The sequence below is a fragment of the Cygnus atratus genome, chromosome 9, assembly GCF_013377495.2.
Source record: "Cygnus atratus isolate AKBS03 ecotype Queensland, Australia chromosome 9, CAtr_DNAZoo_HiC_assembly, whole genome shotgun sequence".
NCBI lineage: Eukaryota > Metazoa > Chordata > Aves > Anseriformes > Anatidae > Cygnus > Cygnus atratus.
Window position 1 is genome coordinate 3,288,857 of NC_066370.1, and position 24,689 is coordinate 3,313,545.

The window sequence follows — 24,689 nt, forward strand, 5'->3', positions numbered from 1 at the left end:
AAATTATATGCCTGGTGGGAGAAATGAACCTCTGACCTGAATCCACAGCCTGAACATCAAGTTGCCTTCCGGTATTAACAAATAAGTGATTGCACTTAAAAATATTTAACTCATAAAGTAGAAAAGCATGTTATGCCTTGGCGATTATGAAAGGGAGAGAGTGTGACATTTTCCAGATTTTGGCAATTTGTAAACAGGAATAGACAGGCAAAAAAATCACACAATGTAATTAGAAGTGAAGTTTTAGGTGGGCTGAAGGTATTCATAAATTCCAGTGAAACACAATGATAGTTTTGTCTAAAAATTAGAAAATATTTTAGAAAATGTAAAGCATCTTTTCCTCAACTGTTCTGTGTTTTCTTCCTCAAGCTGACATTAAAAAAAAAAAGCAAAACAAACAAAAAAGAAAATATAAGGAAGAACCAAGTAATGTGAAGTGGTAAAGTTTGAGGCTGACCTAGAACTCAATGACTGAAGGTTTTACTAAACCAGACTTGACATTTAGAGCACTTGATCGCTCCGGGCTACTTAGTACATGTTTGACAACTGGGATTTTGTCATGTATTACTGGAAGACTAGCTTAAAACTATCCAGTAACACCTGCTTGCTTTGGATTGCTAAACAGGGGGAAAAAAAGACAACCATGTTTGTGTTTAATAGATGTTAGTTAACATAATTTATTGATTGTAATATGAGCATTGGCAGAGTAGCCACGGACACTGGCCTTCTCAAGTGCTGCAGTCACTGTAGCTTTACAGCAGCGCAGAGTTACATTATGGGGGACTTTCCTAAGGGGAGGTTTAAACCGTAGTTTCCAAAACAGCTGGGTTGGACTTATCTGTCCAAGAGTCCTGCTCTTTTTCCAAGGAAACAACAGCTCTAGGTCCTTCCACCTTGACTCTTACAGATTCTTTTGCATAACACAACTGTCTTGCTTATTCTCATATACCCTTAAAACTCCTTTTCTGAACCTTAGCTATTCACAGAGAAAATCTTGGACCATGTAAAAAAAATCATTATTTTTCAAAGGGACAAAAAAAATTTACACTTTGCTGGGAAAAAAATGCCTCCCTAATATGTTTCACTGCAAGTGTTTGGTGACTGTTATTCAAACCCTTCTGAACTGGCATGGAGTCAAAGTATTACAAGAATCCAGGACACTTGTTTTAAAAGAACTCTTACTTTCAATCAAACGCTAGCAGCCTGATGCATATGTGGTTTATGTTAAGTATCTCTCAAATATCATTAGACATATAACATTAAACAAAGCATCAGCATCCGGCTAGTTATGTGCACTTGTCTAGACATAACAAATGTTCTTCCCGCAGGACTTTACACTACTTGGGCAGTTGCAATGATTCAAACTCTCCCAGTGTCTGTAATGAGATGTACCTTGAGGGGAGGGGGGAGGAATAGATAAGAGTGGAGGTGAAATTTCTTACCCAAGTTGTGAAAATGCAAATTTTTACTCTGAAACAAGATGTCCATCCATGACGACAGGGCAAAAACTGCCACTAGTAGGAGGTTCATAGGATAAACACATGAAGTGTACAAAGGAACACTCCCCAAAGCGATATTTCAACATGGAAAGTTACTTAGAAATCCTCTCAGGTTTTTCCTCCCATCTCTCTTTGGCAATCCACAGCAAGTCACCATTAGTCACTAAAAGTATTAACCAACTTAATTAAGATTGTTTGACCTATATATCATTTCCTTTTTCTTACTTAACTGGAGATGAAGAAAGCAAGCAAAGACTAAAACAAGTTAAAAGTGCACTGAACTAAACTGTACAAAAAAATAGTGATGGCAAAGTTACGAGGTCCAACCATTAAGCAGAGATCCTCCCGGGAGATTTTTTTTTTTTTTGGTGCTGGGATTTGCATATTGCACACGTTCATGAATGACTGAAGTGTCCTCCAAATTCTAAAAGGTGAAGCTTAATAGATACTATTATTCTCTCCCTGAACTCCTAAAAGTATGATTTCTTCTTTATTACAACATTGAACAATTATTGAACTATTATCGAACTGAATCGAACTCATTTTACTGAAGTAAAAACGAGGTTTTGCATTTCTATCAAAAATAAGTGAGAGTTAGCACAAGCCTCTATAGTCACAGACTACGTGCTTGATCAACTTTTTGGACCCAAGTCATGCCATGGACCTTGGCTAGCTCATTGGTCTTGTGGCGCTCACAGCTTCACAAGAGTGACCTGTGGTTGGCACTGATAGGAAAAATAGGCCATAACTATTAAAGCATTTAGTATTTTATGAAAATGATCTTCTCATTCTTAAGTGTAACATAGTTCATATCAAGGAAATACTGAGCAAAATTCTCTTATTAGCCACAGAAAGAGATGTTTCTCTCAACCACATATTTTTTTTTTTGCAGAAGCAAAGAACTCAAAGCCAACTTGTGAACCGCACTGACAATCTTAACGTGATGGTGAAAGATAGCTTTGCAGTTACAACAAAAATTCAACCATCTTCTCTCACTGGGAGCATTTATCCTGTCTCATCCATGAATACCATTAAACCACTGTTTTTCCTAGAAACAGTGATGGCTTCCAGCCATTGGAAGAGCTGAGACATACTGCATGCGGGGCAGAGGAAAAAGAGCACAGTACACTCACCAACAGCCACCACTTGTATAAAAGGTCAGCTTCAGACATACAGTAACCACTATGTAAAATAAAGTCCTAGAGAATCCCACTGACAAAGAAGTAGTTCTCGTCCTCCACTGATCTGGAAGGAAAGTGTAAGGAAAACAAAAGGAACTACTTGAGCCATAACTCACACTTCTGTAAGCCTTTCTACCCTACTGTAACATTCATCAAAGACACGAGGTAGTCTTTCTCCAAATTCCAGTAGGCTTTAGATCACACTAGATTTGGATTTTGGTTCTCTAAGTGTTTCAAGATAGTATTTTGTTATTGGTACAACTGCAACAGAAATTAGTGTGCTGTTAGGGCTGTTAGTGCCTTATAGAAAGGTAGTGAACATACATAAAAGTTTGGTTTTTTTTTCTCTCAAGCCTGGAATTTTTATCATCTATTAAACTTGCTTTTATTGTTCAAAAGTAGTTTTGAACCATAAAAACTAAGGCTGAAAGTGTTAAAATTGAACTTTCCAACATTGTCAAGCCTATAAATCAGAAGGGGAAGATACCTCAAAGTTTACATAGAGCATCAGTCTGAACAATTGATTTTGCAGCACAACAGTCTCAGCAGATATCTTCACAAGCTAGAACATTGTTCAGCTCTGTTCTGTGGCTCCTCTGGACTGTACTGCTTTTTACCCCTCAGCTGAGAGCTGCAGCAGACCAGTACACATTTTGTGCCAGAAAACAAGCTGCTGTGCTGAGTAAACAAGAAAGTATAAGGAGGATATTGACCAACTAACAAACCCAGTCCTCAGACAATGTGAGATGCTGTTACGGGGAAACCTCAAAGTCTGACAGGCTTTCTCGAAAGATGGGGAGCAAACCAGAGAACCACAGTGCAGGTCACCGCAATGTAAACAAGCATGCCATACATCCCTGTAAGGTCTCGGCAGTGATCCCACGATGACACCCACTGTTATTCGGGTGCTACTTTCCTAGCCTCTCATATATAGGAAGGTGTTGAACAGACACCTGCATTTAATTCAACAATGAAAATGCAACAAAAAAGGAAATATAACCAGTGACTTATTTTCCAGAAAGCTAAAGATATTAAAGTTAACTTTCCCTGGCCAATAACAATAAATTAATAGGATAAAGCCTTCTGACCCAGCACAGGATGTAAAAGGGAACTAAAGCATGGCTCTGTAAGCAAAGGTCAACCAACTCATCGCAAAACCTCTACATGCTCCAGGCTACATTGGTAGCACGTTCTAGCAAGAGCTCCAGGCCTTCGTTATGCAAACATCTCGGTGTGCAACCGCTAAAATGGTACCTGTGAGAAGGAAAATGAACCTCCCAATGACCCAGAACAACAATGCTCTCTGTTCCAGATACTGCACCGCTACCACCAGCCACTACCGTGTGGTGTAAACAGACGTGCACTGTGGTGACATGTGAATATGAAGCGTGACTATTTCAGTGCCCTGTCTTTATTAAGTATTTAGAACAGATAAAAAAGGAAGGGCATTAGCCTCTTAAGTAGCAGTGCAGTGAAAAATAATGTCACATCATTCCTTTTAGTAAGGAATTGCTCTACATTTAGACCAAAGTACCTGAAATGTTGGCTTGACTGAACATATTTTCTAACTTACTCCTTGGGGCAAGTACTTTCTAGCTAAATAAAAGTGTCACTCAGTACTTTCTAGCTGAATATTCTAAACTAGACTTTGCATAAGCATTTAAGTGTCTCAAATGAAAAGCATTCAAGACCAGCATGTGACCATCTTCCCCACAGCAAGATGCTTCAGCAGCTCAGCTGAGAGGTGAGTCATGGAAACCCTCACCTGTGCACAGTGGGGCTCATACCGAGATCGTGAACAGCAGCTCATTCCCCAAACAGGTACTGAGCATAAAAGAACAGATGATCTGTGCGTTCATAAATCAAAAAGTGAACTTGCCCTGTAAATACTCCTGGGTCTGAGGAAACCAACAAAGAGGCAGTTTAATCTTCATAACTGACACCGTGGCCTTTCTGTGAATGGATGCTATTTGACCACCATAGATGCTATTTTCTTTTTTGAGAAAAATTTCTAGTATTGGCCACAACAAACTTTCTTTGCTATCACTCTTTAAAGGCAGCTCAATACACATTCTCCAAAAGGTATAAGCCTTCAGTTTGATTTGCAAAGTATGTTCTTCTGTGCTAGGCAGGTGTCAAGAAACAGGTGTGATTTGGGAGCTGGAAGTTTGTGCCTAAGCCAGCATTCAACCAGAAAGTCAGACAGACAGACCTAGCAGCCCCACCTTGAGAGATGTACCTCTCTCAGCCGAGGTGAGGCTCTCAAGCCTCGATGCAGCCCTGTGAAGCACCAGAGATAGCAGTGCCAGGATCAAGCCCATAGAGCAGGAGAAAGCCCTGGAGAGAGAGTTTTGCAGCCCTGTTCACTTACTGCCTTTTCTTCCCCTTCCCTTCCCAGCATTTTCCCATCTCTTTGATGCATTACAGCTCACGTTGTATAAACTCTAAGATATGCTGCTGCTACAAAACTCACTTTTTCTCTAGGCCTTCATGTCTTCCCTTTCCCAAAGAAAGGTAATTTGGATGCCAGCTATAAACATATCCCCCAGCCCACCTGCCTAAGCAGAACACTTGCTTCCAACCAGGCTACGTTCAAACTCAGCATAAAGAGCACAGTCCCCTTCAAACCCAGTGATCAAGCTCTGCAGCAGGCAGCTTATAACATAGGGCCTAAATTGACCAAATGCTTATACAAGGCCATTGCATTTTAACTATCTTCCATTTGGCATTCAGATATGAATCACTGAAGAAGGGTGACTTGTAGGTACAACGGACAGAGACTATGGAGTGCTTAAAAAAAAGCTAATAGAGGATGAAAGAGGATCTGAAAGCAAAAAAAAACATTAACTGGAAGGCACTGAAATCATTCTCTCATTATTACTCTACAGGAAAAACAGCTTGTTTGTTTGTTTGTTTGTTTCAAGAAATTTGAGTTAGATTCTTACCTCAGTTAAGTCAATACAAACCCAGAGTAACACTACGCACTTCAACAGTTTCTCTGCATTTTAGCAAGAGTCCCTGAGAACAAAATCAAATGCAGGTATACAGTCTCAAATGAGCTGTCATTTCCTATTGCTATAGATTCAATTAACCGTGCAGAGAATTAGCGCAAGATAGCTCTGGAATAAGTGCCAGAGCGTGTCTGATGGCTGGAAAAGTGCCAAAAGGAATTATCACATCTTCTTCACACATTAGTTTCGCATACGTTCGCTAAAGCTCATCCACAGCACACAGCAGTGTCCCAAGAGGAATTAGATGGTTTATGGTTCATGAATTTATGGTTGATAAAGGCAGTATGCAGGAATCACTTTGTTAACATCACTAATTCCAAAACTTTGAGTGTTGAGAAGGCAAATATGTTGCAAAAATGTGGCCAGGCTGAAACCACAGCTAAAGGCACACTACTGACCTATAGGAAAATTCTAGTATTTTTCTTATTCATGGATATTTCTCCCATTCTAAAGTGATCAAGGCAGCTTAGCAGTAACTTTCCTATTGTAGTGGCCACATTTCTAAGAAATTATCATATCCCTCATTCCAGACCTATATGTTGGAAGCAGAGGGGTGGGGATGAGATCTGAGTTCCTAGGTACACACTTACTGTGCATATCTGTGCATTCCAAATTGCACTCTTCACTGTTTTGTATCCCACAGGAACTTCCACAGATGACTATAGGATCATCTCCATCTTCAGTAGGGCCGTGAGACTTTTTCCTAAGCAAAAGATGTGAGAAGTCTGCTAATAACCAAGAGCAAAACAGAAGCAGAGCATTTTACTTTTTAAAGGTGACAGAATGTCATGAAACAAGGTATTTAGTGAGAAAACATTTAAGCCTTATAACACTGGCATTTGCTCTCCCTTGTTTATGTCATTACTCAGGCATAGCGTACTGTTCCATCCTTAATATGGAGCAGTTTCCCAAGCCATGTACCCTGCCAAATAGATCCAAAAATCTTTGGAACAGGATTAGCTCTATTGCTTTTGTGCCAGTCAAGCATCAAACCATGGTGTCAGTCTTGATTTACTGCTGCCTTTGGGCAAGAACAGGCCAGGATTGTCTGGCTGTTCCTTTAAGGGTGCTGAAAGTGTGCCAGCTGGAAATGCTTTCAAAGGAGGTGTCATTAGAACAAGTTGAAATACCAGAAGAACAGGAAAAGCACAAAAAATAAATACAGTCCAGTAGCTGCAACACAGAGAGGACAGCCAGAAGAGACTGGAGGTACTAAAAGAGGACATTATCCATGGAAGCGGGAAAGGAGGAGCTCAAGCAGACAAGGTATGGTTACATACGAGCTTCGGAAATCCTGCAGCAACAGGGGAAAGAGGGAGGAGAGAAGAGAGCAGTCCAGTGGGGAACTGGGGGCTAAGCGATGCTGTGTGGGAGAAGAGCGGGTGGCTCTAGCACTAAGTAAGAGTTGATGGAGCATGCAGTGAAAACAAGAAACAGATTTTTCCACAGAGTGACACCAAGGCATCCCACCATCTCTCCAAAAGAGAATAAAAACCTAGTTATAAAAGAAAAAAATTGATCCTAAGGGGAGAATGAAGGGGAAAAAATTGGCTGCCTTCCACTTCAGCACCAAGGTACAGATTTCACTGTCAAACATTTGTGGTTATAAGCGCAGAAAGTGACAACGACAGTGGTGGCCAGCAGAGCTGAGCTAGGGCTGCAGCAGAGCCCTTTGATACGGCAGTGCTGGGGCGCAAGGTGAGCATGCACCCCACTGCAGTTAGGTTATTGCCCACCTCCTGGCTCCCCAAGGGCAGAGCAGGCTGCCCCTGCACACCCTCACCCCACTGCACCTCTTGGCTCCTCAGCTGCTCAAATCAGGTGGGAAACTTCTCATCTAAAATATCTGCTAGTCTAGCACAGGTGCCTCCACTAGTAAATCTCCAGAGAAGAGCTGCGTGTCTAACCCCACGTAGCACATGTGTTGGGAATGGAGGGATGAACTTACCAGGGTGCACCTAAAGTTTTTTTGTACACAGTTTGAAACAGATTATTGCAGCTGATGACACAGCCCTGCCACCAAGGGCCAGTGCCAGGGGCACACCACCCAGTGCTCTCTGAGCCCTTGGGCACGTAGTAGCCTCCAGCCTCCCTAGAAATCTGTCCATGTCCACTTGCATCCCAAGACATGGGATATTTTGAAAGGGTCCCTGAAACCTGCCACTTTCACTCCACACAGCCTGCCTGCTGTAGAGTGAGCACAGCAAGACCCAAAAGAGACAGGAGCAGATGTAACCTGAGAATCTAACCTGGCAAGGGAAAAATGCAACCTGGTTAAATCACAGAGCTAATATGGACCTCTGATGGAGATTAAAGTGCTAGAGATGCCCTTCACCACCCTCTTCTTAGTGCCTGTCTCAGAGCCTTTCAGTAGCACATTAAGTGTTCGTATGGCATTAGGGTGCTATAAGGCATTAATGATTATCATGTGAAAGGATAGTGAGAGGATATTTTGGTGACTAAGCAAGAAGGATCCTAGGCAGGGCCAAAACTAGTCCTTGCCAACTCCCTATTTGCAGCAGGAGCTATTGCAACAACAGGGAATGAAGGAGGGGCAGAAATGCCTTTCCTTGAGTGCTCTGAATGTGTCCCAGTCACATTTTTCCTTTGCTAAGGTCATCTTGCCCTCTAGTGGTTCATGCTGCAGAGTTGACATACAGCTAAATTAATTTCTGCTGTAAATCCTGTAATGTCAGTAGTTTCAGAAGTTATAGCATAAAATGCAATAATGCAAGTTCCTTTTGATCCGAACCTTTTCTTTGTGTATCATTAGCAAAATGTGTTAATGGTATGAACTTCTAAAAGATGCAGAACACTTGCTACCTCATACTTTATATATCACACCCCAGGTAACTTTGCACCCTAACAAGAGGAGCTTCCACCCAACCAATCAGGAGCGATGCAGTCAACAGCTACATGAACGTTTATTTTGGGGTAGATCTTAACTCATCTTTAAAAAAGTTGAGGAAAAACACTATCCCCAAAAATACTATTTTAAAATTAGAACAATATTTTGCCTGAAAGGAGTTCCCAGGAAGTAGATAGACAGACATCTGCAGAGCAGCAGCAACACCAGCTGGCAACAGGAACAGTCCAGAAGACTCCAGAAGATAAACCCGGCAAGTTTAGATTCCTGATATTGCCTACACCAACATGACTATGGAGTATAACCTACAGTTTCCTCTGCATTCCCCCCATCATATCCATTTTGATTTCTCTTGGGCTCTTTCCAGAAGAGTTGCACCAAGATTTAATTTATTGCATAAGTCTCAGCTAGAGAAAAGAGCCTAAATATCTGCTTCATTTCATTTTAATGTGAACTATTACTTTTAGTAACCACAAATGTTTTTTATAGACTGAATACAGAAGGCCTACATCCAAACTGGACTTCTGATGAATCTGAAGCAATAAATTCAGCTGAGGATATGGCTTGACATCCTTTCTGTATCTATTAGTGACTCTCATTTGCTAGGCTCTAGCTCTCCATAACAGAAGAGCCACACACATCTAGGAGCCCAAGGAGAAAAACAGTGATTGTGAACTAGATGCTTGTTAATCAACATGGTGCTTGGGGGGCATCTCAGTGCTCAGCAATGTCCAGGAAAAAAAAAGCCTTCCTAGATGAAGGAAGGCTTCCCCAGTGGTTAGCTTGGTCAGTGCAGAATGAATGACGGTGTAATTTGTCTCCCATTCAAAGATCTTCCAAATCATTCTTTATATCCTGTCTACAAGGAGATAAACAGCAGATGTATGTACAGAAAGCTTTTTGCTTAAAGTGAAGAAAAATGCTTTCCAGTTGCCAACCTCTAAAGAACACTCCTTAACATTAGAAACTACAAAATAGAAGTTACAACTACAAAATATCTTTGTGCTTGCATGGGCGGTGATCTTTCTAACAGAGTTCCTCCCCAGCTTTGCTGCACGAATTATGGGCTGCTGGAAGCAAGAGGAAAGCAACACTTGGACTTTCCCCACCCTGGTCCTCTGCCTCTATGGATTCTTCTACATGATGAAGCCATCAGAACCTTTTCTAACCCCTTATCTAACAGGACCAGATAAAAATCTGACAATAGATGAGGTATGGTTTTATTTTATTTTTTTTTTTTTTTTACATGGAGCACCAAAAATCAAAAGTAAAATTTTAAACAAAGCCTTTAAAGAAAGACAAAGGTGAGGAAAAAAAAGCAAAACTGTAACCAGCTTGGGAAGGTTACAATTTGCTCCAGGTGGCATAAGTAAAAGACTCAAAATATATAACAGGGTTTCTAAAATTTAAAATTCAGTAGCATGTTCAACACACTCATGGTGCTTCAGACCAGCATGGTTGTGTATATTATGAATTCTTCTTCCCTTCTCTAAAGCCATTTAAAATAAATGAGCTTATTTTCCCAAAACGGAATTACACAGATTTCTTCTCTTGTAGGTTACCAACCAGATTTTCCCCGTTTGGACATACTCCTACCTCGCACTCCTGCTCCCAGTTTTCCTGATTACAGACTACGTGCGCTACAAGCCCGTCCTCCTCCTCCAGGGCATCAGCTACATCGTCACATGGCTCTTGCTCCTCTTCGCTCACGGCGTGGTGGCCATGCAGGTGATGGAATTCTTCTACGGGATGGTGACAGCCACCGAGGTTGCCTATTACGCCTACATCTACAGCGTTGTCAGCGCCGATCGCTATCAGAGAGTGACGAGCTATTGCAGGAGTATCACCCTTGTTGCGGCCACAGTTGCTGCAGTGCTGGGACAGCTGCTGGTTTCCTTGGCAGACGTATCTTACTTTCATCTCAACGCCATTACCCTCGCTTCTGTGTCCCTGGCATTCCTGTGTTCCTTTCTCCTCCCAATGCCCCAAAAGAGCATGTTCTTCCATAAAAAAGGTGTCTCTGAAACCCTCCCACAACCACAAAAACCTGTGGCTACACTCAGTTCCAACGGGCCATCGAGCTGCCAACAACAGGACAAGGACTGCGCAGCTGCTGACACGGGACCAGCACCACAACAGCAGGCTGAACAGCCCAAGCCCCAAAACCACATGCTCAGAGTACTGGTGCAGCTGAGCAGAGACTTGAGGGATTGCTACAGCTCTAGGAAGCTGCTTTACTGGTCCCTGTGGTGGGCTTTGGCTACAGCAGGCTTCAATCAGATTGTGAATTACATCCAAGTGCTGTGGGATTTCAGAGCCCCCTCTCACAGCTCTGCAGTGTACAACGGAGCTGTTGAAGCAATAGCAACTTTCCTGAGTAAGTTCACGTCTAAGCATCAATCATAAAGGTAGCCTCCAAAGTTTTACTTTAGAACAGTTTTGCAGTTCCTTTCCACTGCAGATACCCCAAGGAAACAGTATATGCATTGTGCATTCGAGATCCAGTTCTTTGATGTACAAAAACAGTTCAAACACGAGCTATGCTATTTTTCTGTATGACTATGGCACCAAACTTTATCCTGCCAGCATGCAGAAGCGTACATGTCACACAGACCTTCCATCCAGCTGCTTGATCCATTCGGAGGCACCCATGTTTCTTTTGCAAGGTTTTGCATTTTTTATCTTGCCTCCCATCCCCCCAGCAAGCATCACAACAGTTCCCATAGCAATAGTATCAGCTTACAAAGATGAGTTTTTCCATAAATATTTTATACAAGAACTTAAACCTCTCATTAAGATCCTTCTCTATTAAAATGCTCTTGCACAGCAGGAAACAAAGAATTTCAGCAATTCCAAGATACGGGGATTTACAGGAAAAAATGCTTACTGAATTCACGATGTTACTGATGTTAACCATACTCTTTTGCAGTGGGAGCAGATGCCTGCTTCATATAAGCAAAGATATCCAAAGGCAAATCGAGTGTACCACCCTTACTTGGCAGTGTTCCACACTCATTGTGCTGCTGTGGAGGACTTGCACAAGACACTGGGGTGTGATCCACCAGGGAAAATAAGTATGTCTATGTTGCATCTGGCCATTCAAGTTACCATTCCTGTCATTAAGGAGAAACAGATACTTCTAAGTATTTGTTAAAAGTTACCCTGGTCTGGAGGGAGACAGCTAATATAGACCAAGTGACTGATGCATTAGAAGGAACTCCTGAAGTCCCTATTCCATGATGAATTCCTCTTTTTCCTGGAATCACCTAGTTCTCAGTGTAGAGGTTTTCAAATTGTACAAGACACCTAAGATGGATACTCTGATGGCTTACTTTCAAAACAGATGTCTTTGTAGCAGACCCACCAAAAGAAAATACTGCTTATCCTTTCGTTTTCTTGAGTACATTCACTTGATACTTGACAGAAGTCATCCCTCCCCTCCCACTTTTTTTTTTTTGGCAGCTTAGTCCCTTTATGAGCTGCACAGAGCTAATCTATTAACCTAAAAGGTAACTGGCTTACTATACAACCAAGCTAGTAAGCAACAAAAGCTGGAAGAATTTGGAAGAATTGTTCCTTTCGAGCTTGCTGGGTACTACACAGATAAACAATGAATCTTTTCACAAGACAGTTTATCCAAGAAGTGGAGTAAAATACTATGAAAAGAATTGCAGATAATTTATGCTGTTGTCTAAAAATGACCATCCATCTGCACGGTTTCTGAACTAGTCTGCTTCATTATTCAGCGTTGCCTTTTGGTATGTGAGGGTGGCACTTGGTGATGCAGGCTATAGAACACATGCAACATTTACTTTTTTTCCTTCCTCTCTAGGCTCAGTAACATCTTTCATGGTGGCATATGTGAAAGTGAACTGGGACCTTTTTGGAGAACTGGCATTAGGGATCTTCTCCACAATAGATGCTGGTTCCCTCTTCCTCATGCATTTTACTACCAACATCTGGTCATGTTATGCTGGCTACCTCATTTTCAAGGCAAGCTATATGCTTCTTATAACAATAGCAACGTAAGTATAAACCCTTACAGTGCTACCATTATGTGCGTAATATTAACCCTACTTTAAGCGTACTTAGGGCATTCCTCTTTTTACTCAAGAGATAGCTATCTAACACTAGACATAACTGTTTAGGTAAAGACGAGGACACTTAAATGCCCACTTATGTTGTTTTCATCCTTCTAAACAGCCATAAGTTATCAGAAGAACACTGAACAATTGCCTATGCAGAAGCTAAACATATAAAGTATCCTTACTATTACAGGCAATGTTAATAGCAAAACATTTAAGTTACTTTCCTCTTGCACAAGCACTGGCATAGGAGATGTGGGGACAACACAACCATCTTTAAAAAGCAGATCAAGAACCATCTTTTAATATCCCCTTATGTCTCGAACACCTTGTTGATAGCTTGCAAACTATGAGCTATGTGAAAGCAGGACAAGATTTGCCATGAGCATTCCCCAGCACAACTTTATACGTATATCTTTAATGACACTATGGTGTAAACAAAATATAATAGCATAGCACATTTAAATGCAAATGACCTCTTACGAGATCAAGCTATTTTGTTGTCAGATATAGAAAAAATATAAATAACACATTTTCCCACTTATTGTATTGATCAGAATGCCTTCAGACTAGCTCAAAATTTTACTATACTATTTCATTAACAAAAATATCAGATGCATTTTTGTGTCAAAAACAAGACAATTTAAAAAAACTCAGATAATTAATTAAAAACTCAGATAATTTAAAAACTGCTATAACTGCAGTGCATGACAAGATGATACCCATCTTGAATGAAGTCAGTTGAATCCCCTGTTTATATTTTGGTGGATTTTCAGTGCATTATAGTGGATAACACCTGAACTATTTCAATATATTCAACAGAAAAAGAATAAAAGCTTGCACAAATGAGCCCTGCTGAAAGTCAGTGCAAAGCATACTGAAGGAAAAGCAGATAGATTTGTTCAAATAGAAACTTGGGAGATAAATATCGCTAAGATAGGTGTTCCAATTATTGTCAAAAACGATATTGCAAGGAAAAAAAATCTATGTGCTCTTGACAAGAATAAACTGCATTCTACCTCCACTCTTAAGCCACAAAGCAAAAAGTGATTCACTTCATAAAAATTTTGATTATAGAATCACAGAATACCCCGAGTTGGAAGGGACCCATAAGGATCATCAAGTCCAGTTGCTGGGATTAGAACATACCCATGGTGACCACTTAAATCCAGACCTCCCAGCCAGGGCAGATCTCCTGCCAATGCCAGATCAGGTCATGGTTTTGTCCATCCAAACCTTCAAAGCCTCCAGCCATGGAAACTTTACAACCTGTCTGGGAAACCTAACCTAGTGCTCTATTTCCCTATGAGGTATTCCCTCCCCCCCCCACCCCTTATGTCCATCTTGAACTCTTCAAGACAGTTATGGCACTGCTAAAAGTTGGACACAAGACGACCAAATGAAGCAATGTTTGAGCACTCAGAAAAAGCCCTACTGATATTGCTAAGCTTTCTGAGGCCCAAGAGGGGAACCACAGGCCATCTGCCTGAGACTGGCACAGTCTGAAGGTAGAAGAGAAGATCTGATCTTCTGATCACCTGATGTGGTTTCGAAAAGCAACACAAAGTACAAAGTCATTGAAATGCATTCCAATAGTCAGGACACTGCTGGGAGCAATCAAACAGATGAAGCACCATTTAGCCCACCTTTGGGGTATCACCTCTATGATGCATTTCTCTATCAACCACATGGAGAGCAATAGCTTTCCACCCAGTGTGAAGTACCTGACAGCCAGTCTCACCTTAGGTTCCAGATCGCCATAAATCTGAGCATGGAGCGCTACGCTTTGATGTTTGGATTGAACAACTTCATCGCACTGGTGATTCAGACAATCCTTACAGTAGTCGTTGTGGATTCAAAAGGCCTGGGACTGGACATAGTGACTCAGGTATGTACTCTTAATTTGCTTCCATTTCACTGATTAGCTGATTCATTTTCAAAAGTTTACCAAGAAAAATCACTTCTAATTGCAGCCCAGTAGCAAACCTGGTCTGTATCTCAAGGTGAGTAATAAAATCTTTCCGCCCATGGTTTGGTCATATAATGTAGCGTGGGATATCCTATCTCACATCAGTGCCAATAGCTTCAGTCAAGGCAATTCCACTCATGTTGAAGTCAACTGAAATTTACTGACTTCTGCAATTTCTCAGACAGTGTCTGAGAAGCTGGGACAGCTTCCTACTCCCATGGACATGAAGAAAACTAAAGCTATTCAGATATTCTGCATGGAGACAGCAAAAGATATTTTGAAAGATTAAAGATTAAATCTTTAAGATTAAGAACATGTACAGACATCATAAATAGGCTTGCCACTGTTGTCGGAAAGACTGATACAAATTCATGTCGTATTTACTGAAGCCAGTGTCATGACACCAGTGAAATGTGCAAGTAAGAGCAAAAAAAAAAGGACTAACTCACTCTTCGCTTGCATTATTCATGACTATGTGAGTAATGGGCATGCTGGTAGTGAAGCTACTTCTACGTTTTGCAATAGAAAAAAAATCCTGTTCCCATCCCTTCCCCCTCCGATGGTTATTACGAAGCACAGGGAATAGAAACATGGCAGTTCTTCATACCTCAAAGACCTGCTGTTTGCTGGAAAAGATAAGATTTTGCTTAAGCACAAAGCAAGAACTTGAGCAGAGAAATTGTGCCAGGACATAAGTAAACAAAACAGTGTCTGTCTCCAGGAGAAACAGTGTTTCCCTACCATGTGTTTTTCATTTATTTTTTTATTTTTTTTGCCTTTTTCTCCCACCTCATCTCCAGTTTTTAATTTATGGGAGCTACTTTGCAGTCATAGCTGGGATTTTCTTGATCAGAAGCATTTGCATGCTTCTCTCAAGCAAATGCAGAAGGAAAATAGCAAGATCATGGAAAGAGCCTCTGAACCTTGCTGAACACGAACCAAAAGAGCAGACTGTGACTGGCTATACGACCCGGCTGTAGGAGTCAAGCAAAGGCTCACGTGGCCTGGCCCTCATGGGAGAAGAGCTCCTACTGCAGCGTACAGGGAACAGCAATGCAAGAGGAACATACAACACAACCCTGAAAAGCTATGCTGAATCATTACAGCACTTCCTTACAATATATGCCAGCTAAGAAAGATCATCAGAATGGCACCAAGCCAAGAATAAACGATAAGTTGCTTTAGATTCTTGTTTATTTGCCTTTAAACAGCTTAACAGCAATACTTTATAATCAAAAAAGCACAGCAACCACCTTGGCATCCCACTGTGCACAACAAAGATTCAAGTTCATTGCCTTGCTTGGTCTGGCTCTTGCAACCAGTATCGCTAAGCTGCTTCCACGCACACTTGCTTATACACGCGGGCCAAGGGGCTACTGCCCGCTTTGTGCGAACCTTGCTCTGAACAGAGGAGGAAGGTATTGCATTTGCATCGTGATATTCCTTCCTGCCTAAATACAGGTGATTCAGAGGTTGAAAGCCCACCTCAGAAGCACACCTTTTGCACACAACAGCGCAAAGGCAGGGCTTGCACAACCTGTCTGAGAAGAAGGTTCATTCAACCACTGCTAGGCCACAGTTGTTGTTTGGCCCACGTTTGAAAACTGCAACCTAAACACTGCACTGAACCCACAGCAATCTCAGCTCAGAAGGGTAAACATTTCAGAGTCAAAACAAAAATGAACCTTCCCCACTTGTTTCTTTGTGCTTCCAGTAAAATTAATATTTTAAGATTGAATGTCTTCCTGTTTCAACAGGAAGAAAAAAATACAAAAAGAGGTTGAGTAGTACGGACTAAGTCCAGAAAAAGTATGTTGTTGAGGAATTTGACTGACTTTGCATAGGAATCCAGATTAACAGGATGGTTTAAAACTGAAATGAGAAAAAAAACAACTAGTACCATGCAATTTTGCTCACCAGATGAGGAGGTTCACTGATCTTGGCCAAGGATTTGTCAGGGTCAACATCTCAGAATTTATCAAGAGACTTTAAATCCTACAACTAATTTAGTTTAGCATAAAGGACAGTCAGTCCAGGAGGACAAAAGAGATTATAAATGAGCTTGCATAGTGAATGCTTAGTTTAATATAAAAATATACTCATATGTTAAAGTTATTTCTGTACTGCAGCTTGCTTCAAGCTTGCAATACCTTCATCTCTCTAATAAAAATAGAAAATACTTTGCATTTGCAGAATAAATATGTTTCCTGTGGAGAAAAGTTATCATCTGTACAAACATTTGTGCTTTTCATACATTTGTTGTGTACTGGAACTAGGCAAACTATCTAGAAGCAAGACTAAGCAGGAAAGAAGTAATTTGCTTTAAGTCACAAGAATCAGTAGGACTTGCCCAAACGAACCCAGCTCGTTTTCTAGTCATTTTATTTAGTATTGTGCACTGCGTGGACATCCTCAGTTGTAAACTGTCTTTAAGCAGAACAGTTTAACCAATGCAGATGTAAAAGCAGGAGATGTACTTAGCCTCCACTAAGCACTATCTTTTATTACCACAGAACTACCTACATAATATTCCTGCCTGTGGGACAGAAGTCCAATAGAGCTTGGACTACTTAGTATTACCTCATGAATAGAAAACCTCTTTTGAGGCTTTTACTTACAAACACAGATGCAAGTTCTGGACTGGCAACTAACTAGAATTTGTGCTTAAATGAAAAAAACTTAGTATTTAAAACTGATAGAAAAAAACAGTAAAAGTTCTGAACTGGTCAAATCTCACTGTCTTCTCTGTATTGCCCCTGAAGAGCAAAAGAACCAAGCAGACAATATATTCAGTTTTCAGCTATAGAGAACACTGTCTTCAGAAAAGCCTTTAAACATACATATGATTTATATTTGGATACCTGTTCTCTCTCTACAAAAGATTATGGGGTTGGGAGTTTGGAGGAGCATTTGGGAGGGGAGGAGGAATAGGGAAGCTCTGAGGAGCGTCAGGAAGGACATGACACAATGAAATTACAAACAACAGCAAAAGAAAGGTAAAGCCTCATGTTACCTTGGGTTTTCAGCTGCAAATCAACATTAACCCAGCAATCAGATTTCATCCGAAATAGTGATATGCACATCCACCTGTGCATTCACATACTATGCACACACTTTGGAGAGGCCATAGTTTGGGCCCAGCAGGCTATTTGATCTGCAAAAGGAAACTGAACAAATCCATCTCCTCTTGCATGCAGTTGTGTTTAGTATTAAGAGTTCATCTTTCCTCCCAGGGTGACCAAAAATTCCACTTAACTACAAAAATCTGAAGTGGAACACATTGCTCCCCATAGCTACAGCCCCATCTCAGTGCATCAATAACTGCCTTTGAAACACTAGTGGTTTTGGAGACACGTCTTCACCATGATACAATCCAGCAAGCTGGTAAGGCCAGTTTTGGCCATGCCAGCAAGAAAACTGCATCTTTCTATTCAAAGCCGGTAGGTATCAACCAAGCGCTGTGTGGGTTACCAGAGGAATGCCAGTCAGACACCTTGCAGTAGGCCAGTTGACTTACCCAGCAGCATCGTCTCCGTATTTTCATTTCTCAAAAGCCATTTGTAAAGAGCGAGCATGAAACATGGAGACAGAACATGCCTCGCTTCCATGAACACTTCTAGAATACAGGCTAGAAGCAGTGTGAGAGGTTTCCATAACTGTAAAATAAAACCTCACAAAACTCCGAATAGCATGTGGGGCCACTCCTGCCAGGGCCACAGGGTTGGCTCCCAGGGTCAATACCCATCCCACAGACCGCCTGTGGACTTCAGGGTCAGCTCCCTCTTCTGATGAGCCATGGGAGAAGTAGGAAGCCCAGTCCAAAAACAGCTGAAGGAAACCAAAGCTGCAGAAAGCCTCAGAAGTAGTTATGCTTTTTGTTTGTTTGTTTTTTAGAAACTTTTTTTTTTTTTTTTAACTTTTTGTCATTATGAAAAGTGACAGACTAATCCTCTGATGTAATTTCTGGCCAATAAACATTAGGAAGTTTTCTGTGTCCTACCTCCTCCCCACACACCCACACTGAGGACAGTCAGAAAACTGAGCCCAGAGGTCTCGGTGCTATGCCCAGGAAACACATGTGTCAGCCTAAGTTTGAAAACGTGCTGTTATATTCTTATCCACAAACTGAAGGATACACCTTTAAGAGGTACTCATTAACATAAAAAGGTAATCAAGTAATTGCTTTCTTGCCATGTCTTTTTTTTTTTTAATTAATCATTACTAAGAACTGTGAGTCTTAATCCTTTATCTTAAAGTTAGAACCACTTGCTGACAAAACCTATAAAGTAGAAGGCTTCCCCTGCACTCTTTATGAGGAAGTTCTGCAAGCAAGAAGAGTTGAGATGAATTATTATTTAGTTCTGTTAACATTTTATGAAGTTCATTTCCTAAGAGTTCTTACTAATAAGACACAAGTTTCTTACTACCTCAAGTCCTGAAGGGTGGCTTTTGACATCTCTTCTACAGTACAGGAACCTATCCTAGGAGGAAACTGCACATGAATCCATGAAAGACACACCACAACCCCAGCTTTGACAGGTAATTTATGACCCTAGAGGTTATTCGGAAGAGTGCAAGCTACTCACTCAGCACATCTGGAAGGGATGTAAGATTTATGCTGATGTCATTGATTAGGCTGAGTTTTAGTATATGTTTATTTGTAAATGATAACATATTGTGATTGACAATAAGAATGTTTGTTCATTATTTTACTACATTAAGAAGGGAACAAAGGGAGTTGCTCAAACAGTGGTTGAAATGCTGAGACATCCCCCAGAAACAGGATGTCTTGGATACATGGCTAAGGGAGCATTGGATTAAGTCAATTAGTTTATTGAGTAAGCAATCAGCAAGCAAAACAGCGCTGGGCGGCCGGGGAGCCCATGCTCCTCTAAACGGCGCGCAACTTCCCCCTTTTGCAGTCCCCTTTTATCATCAGGCTCTTCCAGGGTTACGTGGGTTTCTTCTACGCGGCTATGTCAATTGTTGCTAGGGAGTCGTCTCTGTCCCTCTGGTGGTCACACAGATGAAGGCAGTATAGTAGTTTTCCTCATTTCTCTCTCTCATCTCTATTTGGTTATGTTAGTCCTCAAGACAGGGAAGTAGGTTATCGGTTTAGCAATCTACTATTTATACAAATTCTCTCTGACTAAGAGTAATTTATAACAAATTTGGTGCCGTGACTTGGATAAAGGCAATTTGATCGGGAAGACTCATCGAAGGGGGCACCCCGCCGATTTCGGCGGCCTTTGCCGGGATTATTCCCATTCGAAACCTTTACCGACGAACTCTAAATTTGGGCAGCAAGCAAATAAAGCCGGCAAAACCCCTAGGTAATCTTTGTGCACGAAGGCTGAACGAAGACCCATGGGGTGGGTAAGTATAGGCCAGTGATCCGTTCGGTTGGGGTTGGTGATCCCGGAGTGCGCCTGTGTGAGACGTCCAATTGCGGACGAAGCGAGCGCGGACCCCTCAGTAGTGTGGTTCCTACATCCTGCAAGGGACTGGGCCACGACAAGGGGGAAGCAGCTCTGTGTGTGTGTGTGTGTGTGAAGGTGCTCCGGAAGATGGGACAGAAGAGTAAGCCTTCTGGTCCCATGGGTGGGGGAATGCCTAGTGTTAGGTTGACCCCTATTCCCCCGGAAAGCCCACTGGGGTTAATGATTAAGAATTGGAGCGATTCCCCTTCTAGGCGGGGAAAGAATAAAGTAAAAATGATTCATTATTGTGTTGAAGTCTAGGGGAGGAAAAACGTAAGAAAAAGAACCAGGAATTGGAAGTCCCAACATCACCACCTCCCTATATCCTGCCCACAGCCCCTCCAGGGCCCTCTAACTCACAGTCCTCAGGGGAATCAGACAGTGAGGCTGATCCAATTATCCAGGGACCAGTAACTAGAAGCCAAACGAGAAGACAAAAATCTGAGAGTGTGGGGGGGTGGCTTTATCCGTTGAGAGAGATATCTATGGGAGGCCCGCAACCTGAAATGGGATATGTGGCGGTCCCCATAATTCCGGGGATGTCCACGATTTTAAAAAAAGATATGAAGAATTTATTGGAAGACCCCCTTGGGGTGGCAGAATGAGTAGATCAATTCCTGGGGCCCAACGTGTATACTTGGGAGGAGGTGCAATCTATATTGGGGATTTTATTTACCTCGGAAGAGAGGGGAATGATTAGGAGAGCAGGGATGCGAATCTGGGATCAACAGCACCAACAAGGTCCAGCTGCAGATATTAAATGGCCACTGCTGAGACCTAATTGGAATAATCAGGACCCCGTACACCGCGGCCACATGCAAGATTTAAGAACTATCATTATACAAGGAATTAGGGAATCAGTCCCGAGAGGTCAGAACATCAACAAAGCTTTTAGCGAACAACAAAAAAGGATGAAACCCCAACGGAATGGCTAGAGAGGCTGTGTAAAAGCCTGCAGCTATATTCAGGGGTGGACCCGGGGACTCCTGTGGGAGAGGCCCTGCTGAAAACTCAATTCGTAGTGAAATCCTGGATGGATATTAGGAAGAAATTAGAGAAGATAGAAGATTGGCAAGATCGGGGTTTGGATGAATTGTTAAGAGAAGTGCAGAAGGTGTTTGTTAGAAGGGAAGATGAGAAGGAGAGAAAGCAGGTGCGAATGATGGTGGCAGCGGTCAGGGAAGGACAGAGGAGAATTGAGTATAAAAAGGGGTCTGGAGGGGGTCATCGGAGGCCGGTGGGAGAAGACAGACCGACTGACCGAAGACCGAGGGATATGACCTGTTTTTTATTGTAATAAGAAGGGTCACATGAAAAGGGAATGCCGACAGAGGATAGAAGACGAAAGGATGTTTAAGGAAGATTAGGGGTGTCAGGGGCTCTGTTTGCTGGGGACCCAGAAAAAGACTGAGCCCTTGATAAAATTAAAAGTAGGTCCCCAGCAAGAGGATGTGGAGTTTCTTATAGATACAGGTGCTGAAAAATCTACGGTCCAAGTTCTGCCTCGGGGGTGTAAAATATCGAAGGAGAAGGTACAGGTAATTGGAGCAAAAGGGGAACCGTTTGGGGTCCCCGTTATAGAAGTGCTAATTGAGTCACATTCGAAACTGGGAATAGGGTCTTTACTTTTAGTACCTGAGGCAGATTATAATTTGCTAGGTAGGGACTTGATAATAGAATTAGGTATAAGTCTGGAAGTAGTAGATAAGGAATTGAAGGTTAAATTGTGCCCTCTGAGAGCAGAGGATGAGCAAGATATAAATCCGGAAGTTTGGTATACCCCAGAAAGTGTAGGGAGATTAGATATTACACCTTTCAAGGTAACTATAACCAACCCAGGTGTGCCAATACGAATTAAACAATACCCCCTGTCTGAGGAAGGCAGACGAGGGTTAAAACCTGAGATCAAAAGATTGCTACAGCAGGGGTTGTTAGAACCCTGTATGTCCCCCTTTAATACTCCGATTTTGCCAGTGAAGAAAAAAGATGGTAAATATCGATTGGTTCACGATTTAAGAGAAATTAATAAGAGAACAGTAACTAGATTTCCAGTGGTAGCCAACCCCCATACCCTGCTAAGTCATTTACATCCAGATGATCGATGGTATAGCGTGATAGACTTGAAGGATGCGTTTTGGGCGTGCCCCTTGGAAGAAAAGAGCAGAGACATGTCGCGGAATGTTTTGGGGATTCAGCCTACACAAGCTTTTAGAATATTAATGCCTAATAACCCTGAACCACTGGAGACTGCTAGTAAATCTACGGATTCGGAGTACGAGGCGGGAAATGAGGGGATGACCGGAAATAACATGTGGAGAATCATGAATGCTAGTTAGCGATTGTTGAACCAAACAAACCCAGATGTGCCTAGACCTTGCTGGTTATGCCTTGATATAAGGCCCCCATATTACAGTGCTATTGGGGATCTGGGAGAGACCACCCATTTGAACGAAACTGACCCCCCACAATGCAATTGGGGAAGGGACATAGGAATAACGTTGACGCAAGTAACTGGGAATGGCAGGTGTGTAGGTACGGTCCCTAGGAAGAAGCTCCATCCATGTAGTATTATAGAAAATGTTACACGATTAGACAAAGGGGAATGGTTAATACCAGCAAATAACACTAGATGGGTCTGTTCGTCGATGGGTGTTACTCCTTGCTTATCACTCAAGCTTTTTAATATATCTAAAGATTTTTGTGTACAGGTAATAATTGTACCAAGAATTCTGTACCATTCTGAGGAAAGAGAACCAATCACGGCTGTGACCCTGGCTACATTGATAATTTTGGGAGGTATCAGGGTGGGTACTGGAGTTGCCTCTTTGGTTAGACAAAGCCAGGAGTTTACCTCCCTACGTGTGGCTGTAGATGAAGATCTAACTCAGATTGAACGATCCACTACTGCCTTAGAAAAAGTCTGTAAGGTCATTATCGGAGGTTGTCTTACAAAATCGCAGAGGGATAGATCTGGTATTTTTACAACAAGGCGGACTGTGTGCAGCCTTAAAGGAAGAGTGTTGTGTATATGCAGACCACACTGGAGTAGTAAGAGATACAATGGCAAAACTTAGGGAAGGACTGGAAAAGAGAAAACGAGAAAATGAAGCCAGACAGAATTGGTACGAATCTTGGTTTAATTATTCACCTTGGCTTACAACCTTACTATCAACAATAGCAGGACCTCTACTGATGTTAGTGCTAGGGTTAACCTTTGGACCATGTATTTTTAATAAGGTAATGGCAATTGTAAAAAGCCATTTAGAGGCAGCGCATTTGATGCTTATCTGTGCTAAATATGAGCCTGTAAATACAGACGAGGACGCAAAAACTTTAATGCTCAGCCACCAGGCATACATAGAATTAATGAACAAAATAAGCAACTAAAAGAAAAAAGAGGGATTGTGATTGACAATAAGAATGTTTGTTCATTATTTTACTACATTAAGAAGGGAACAAAGGGAGTTGCTCAAACAGTGGTTGAAATGCTGAGACATCCCCCAGAAACAGGATGTCTCGGATACATGGCTAAGGGAACATTGTATAAATAGTAGATTGCTAAACCGATAACCTACTTCCCTGTCTTGAGGACTAACATAACCAAATAGAGATGAGAGAGAGAAATGAGGAAAACTACTACTACTGCCTTCATCTGTGTGACCACCAGAGGGACAGAGACGACTCCCTAGCAACAATTGACACAGCCGCGTAGAAGAAACCCACGTAACCCTGGAAGAGCCTGATGATAAAAGGGGACTGCAAAAGGGGGAAGTTGCGCGCCGTTTAGAGGAGCATGGGCTCCCCGGCCGCCCAGCGCTGTTTTGCTTGCTGATTGCTTACTCAAACTAATTGACTTAATCCAAATTCTCTCTGACTAAGAGTAATTTATAACACATATCAAGAATTCAAATACAAATTTAAGGAGTTAAGGATAACACAGGCTACTTTTGTACAAATCATTGTATCTAAGTACAAAGTACAATGATTTACACGAGGAAGATGATAATCAGAGGTGGTCATTTAAAATCAAGTTTTGATGTTAGGGCTGGTTTTTGTAACCTTCCTCTAAGGTCACAGCAATGCTGCCTTTGCATCCTATTCATGGTACTTTAGTGTTAAGCAAGTAAAATAAGCTTAAAAGACATAAGTTTCTTTATTTTTGCAGCCAACTACAAAGAGGAAAAGTCTGTTTTTTTTCCTTTTAATCACCACTTTTAAAAGTGAAGCCAGAAGCCCTCTAAGTCTAAGGAGGTAGATTCAAGAGGCTGAGAGTTTCTACATCTATGTACTCACTCAAACAACTAGAGTGTAAGAAAGATGAGTATTAAAGTATTTTGAAGAAGCCAAGCTCACAACGGGTTGCAAGCTGGCTGGGGGTTTTTACTGTCTGCAAAAAGTCTTGCACTTCTGTTGTTCCACTTGGCTCCCAGGCAGGAAATCATTAGAAAAATGCCTCCCTGAGCATTCTGAGAATGAGCTCTAATCTGACAGTTTGCCCTCTCATCTATTTAGAAATGAGACACTAATGGATCTTTATTCTTCCACTACATCTACTTAATTTTAAGTGAGTCAGTAAGAACAACCTTTGATAGACAAGA

General features: G+C 41.7%; 1 protein-coding gene across 1 annotated transcript; it reads left to right on the plus strand.

Moving 5' to 3' along the window:
* Positions 1 to 6,852: 6,852 nt before the first annotated feature.
* LOC118247092 (thiamine transporter 2-like) lies at positions 6,853 to 17,344 on the plus strand. Its single transcript, XM_035544800.2, has 6 exons — positions 6,853 to 6,957; positions 9,604 to 9,769; positions 10,115 to 10,934; positions 12,390 to 12,582; positions 14,389 to 14,530; positions 15,412 to 17,344. The coding sequence occupies exons 1-6, from the start codon at positions 6,923 to 6,925 to the stop codon at positions 15,589 to 15,591; spliced, it is 1,536 nt and encodes a 511-aa protein (XP_035400693.1). The 5' UTR covers positions 6,853 to 6,922; the 3' UTR covers positions 15,592 to 17,344.
* Positions 17,345 to 24,689: the final 7,345 nt, after the last annotated feature.

Coding starts and splice junctions, on each gene's coding strand:
- LOC118247092 (XM_035544800.2), top strand. CDS start 6,923: ATGGAAGCGGGAAAGGAGGAGCTCAAGCAGACAAG. Junction 10,935..12,389: donor AGCAATAGCAACTTTCCTGA/GTAAGTTCACGT, acceptor CTTCCTCTCTAG/GCTCAGTAACATCTTTCATG. Junction 12,583..14,388: donor CTTCTTATAACAATAGCAAC/GTAAGTATAAAC, acceptor GTCTCACCTTAG/GTTCCAGATCGCCATAAATC.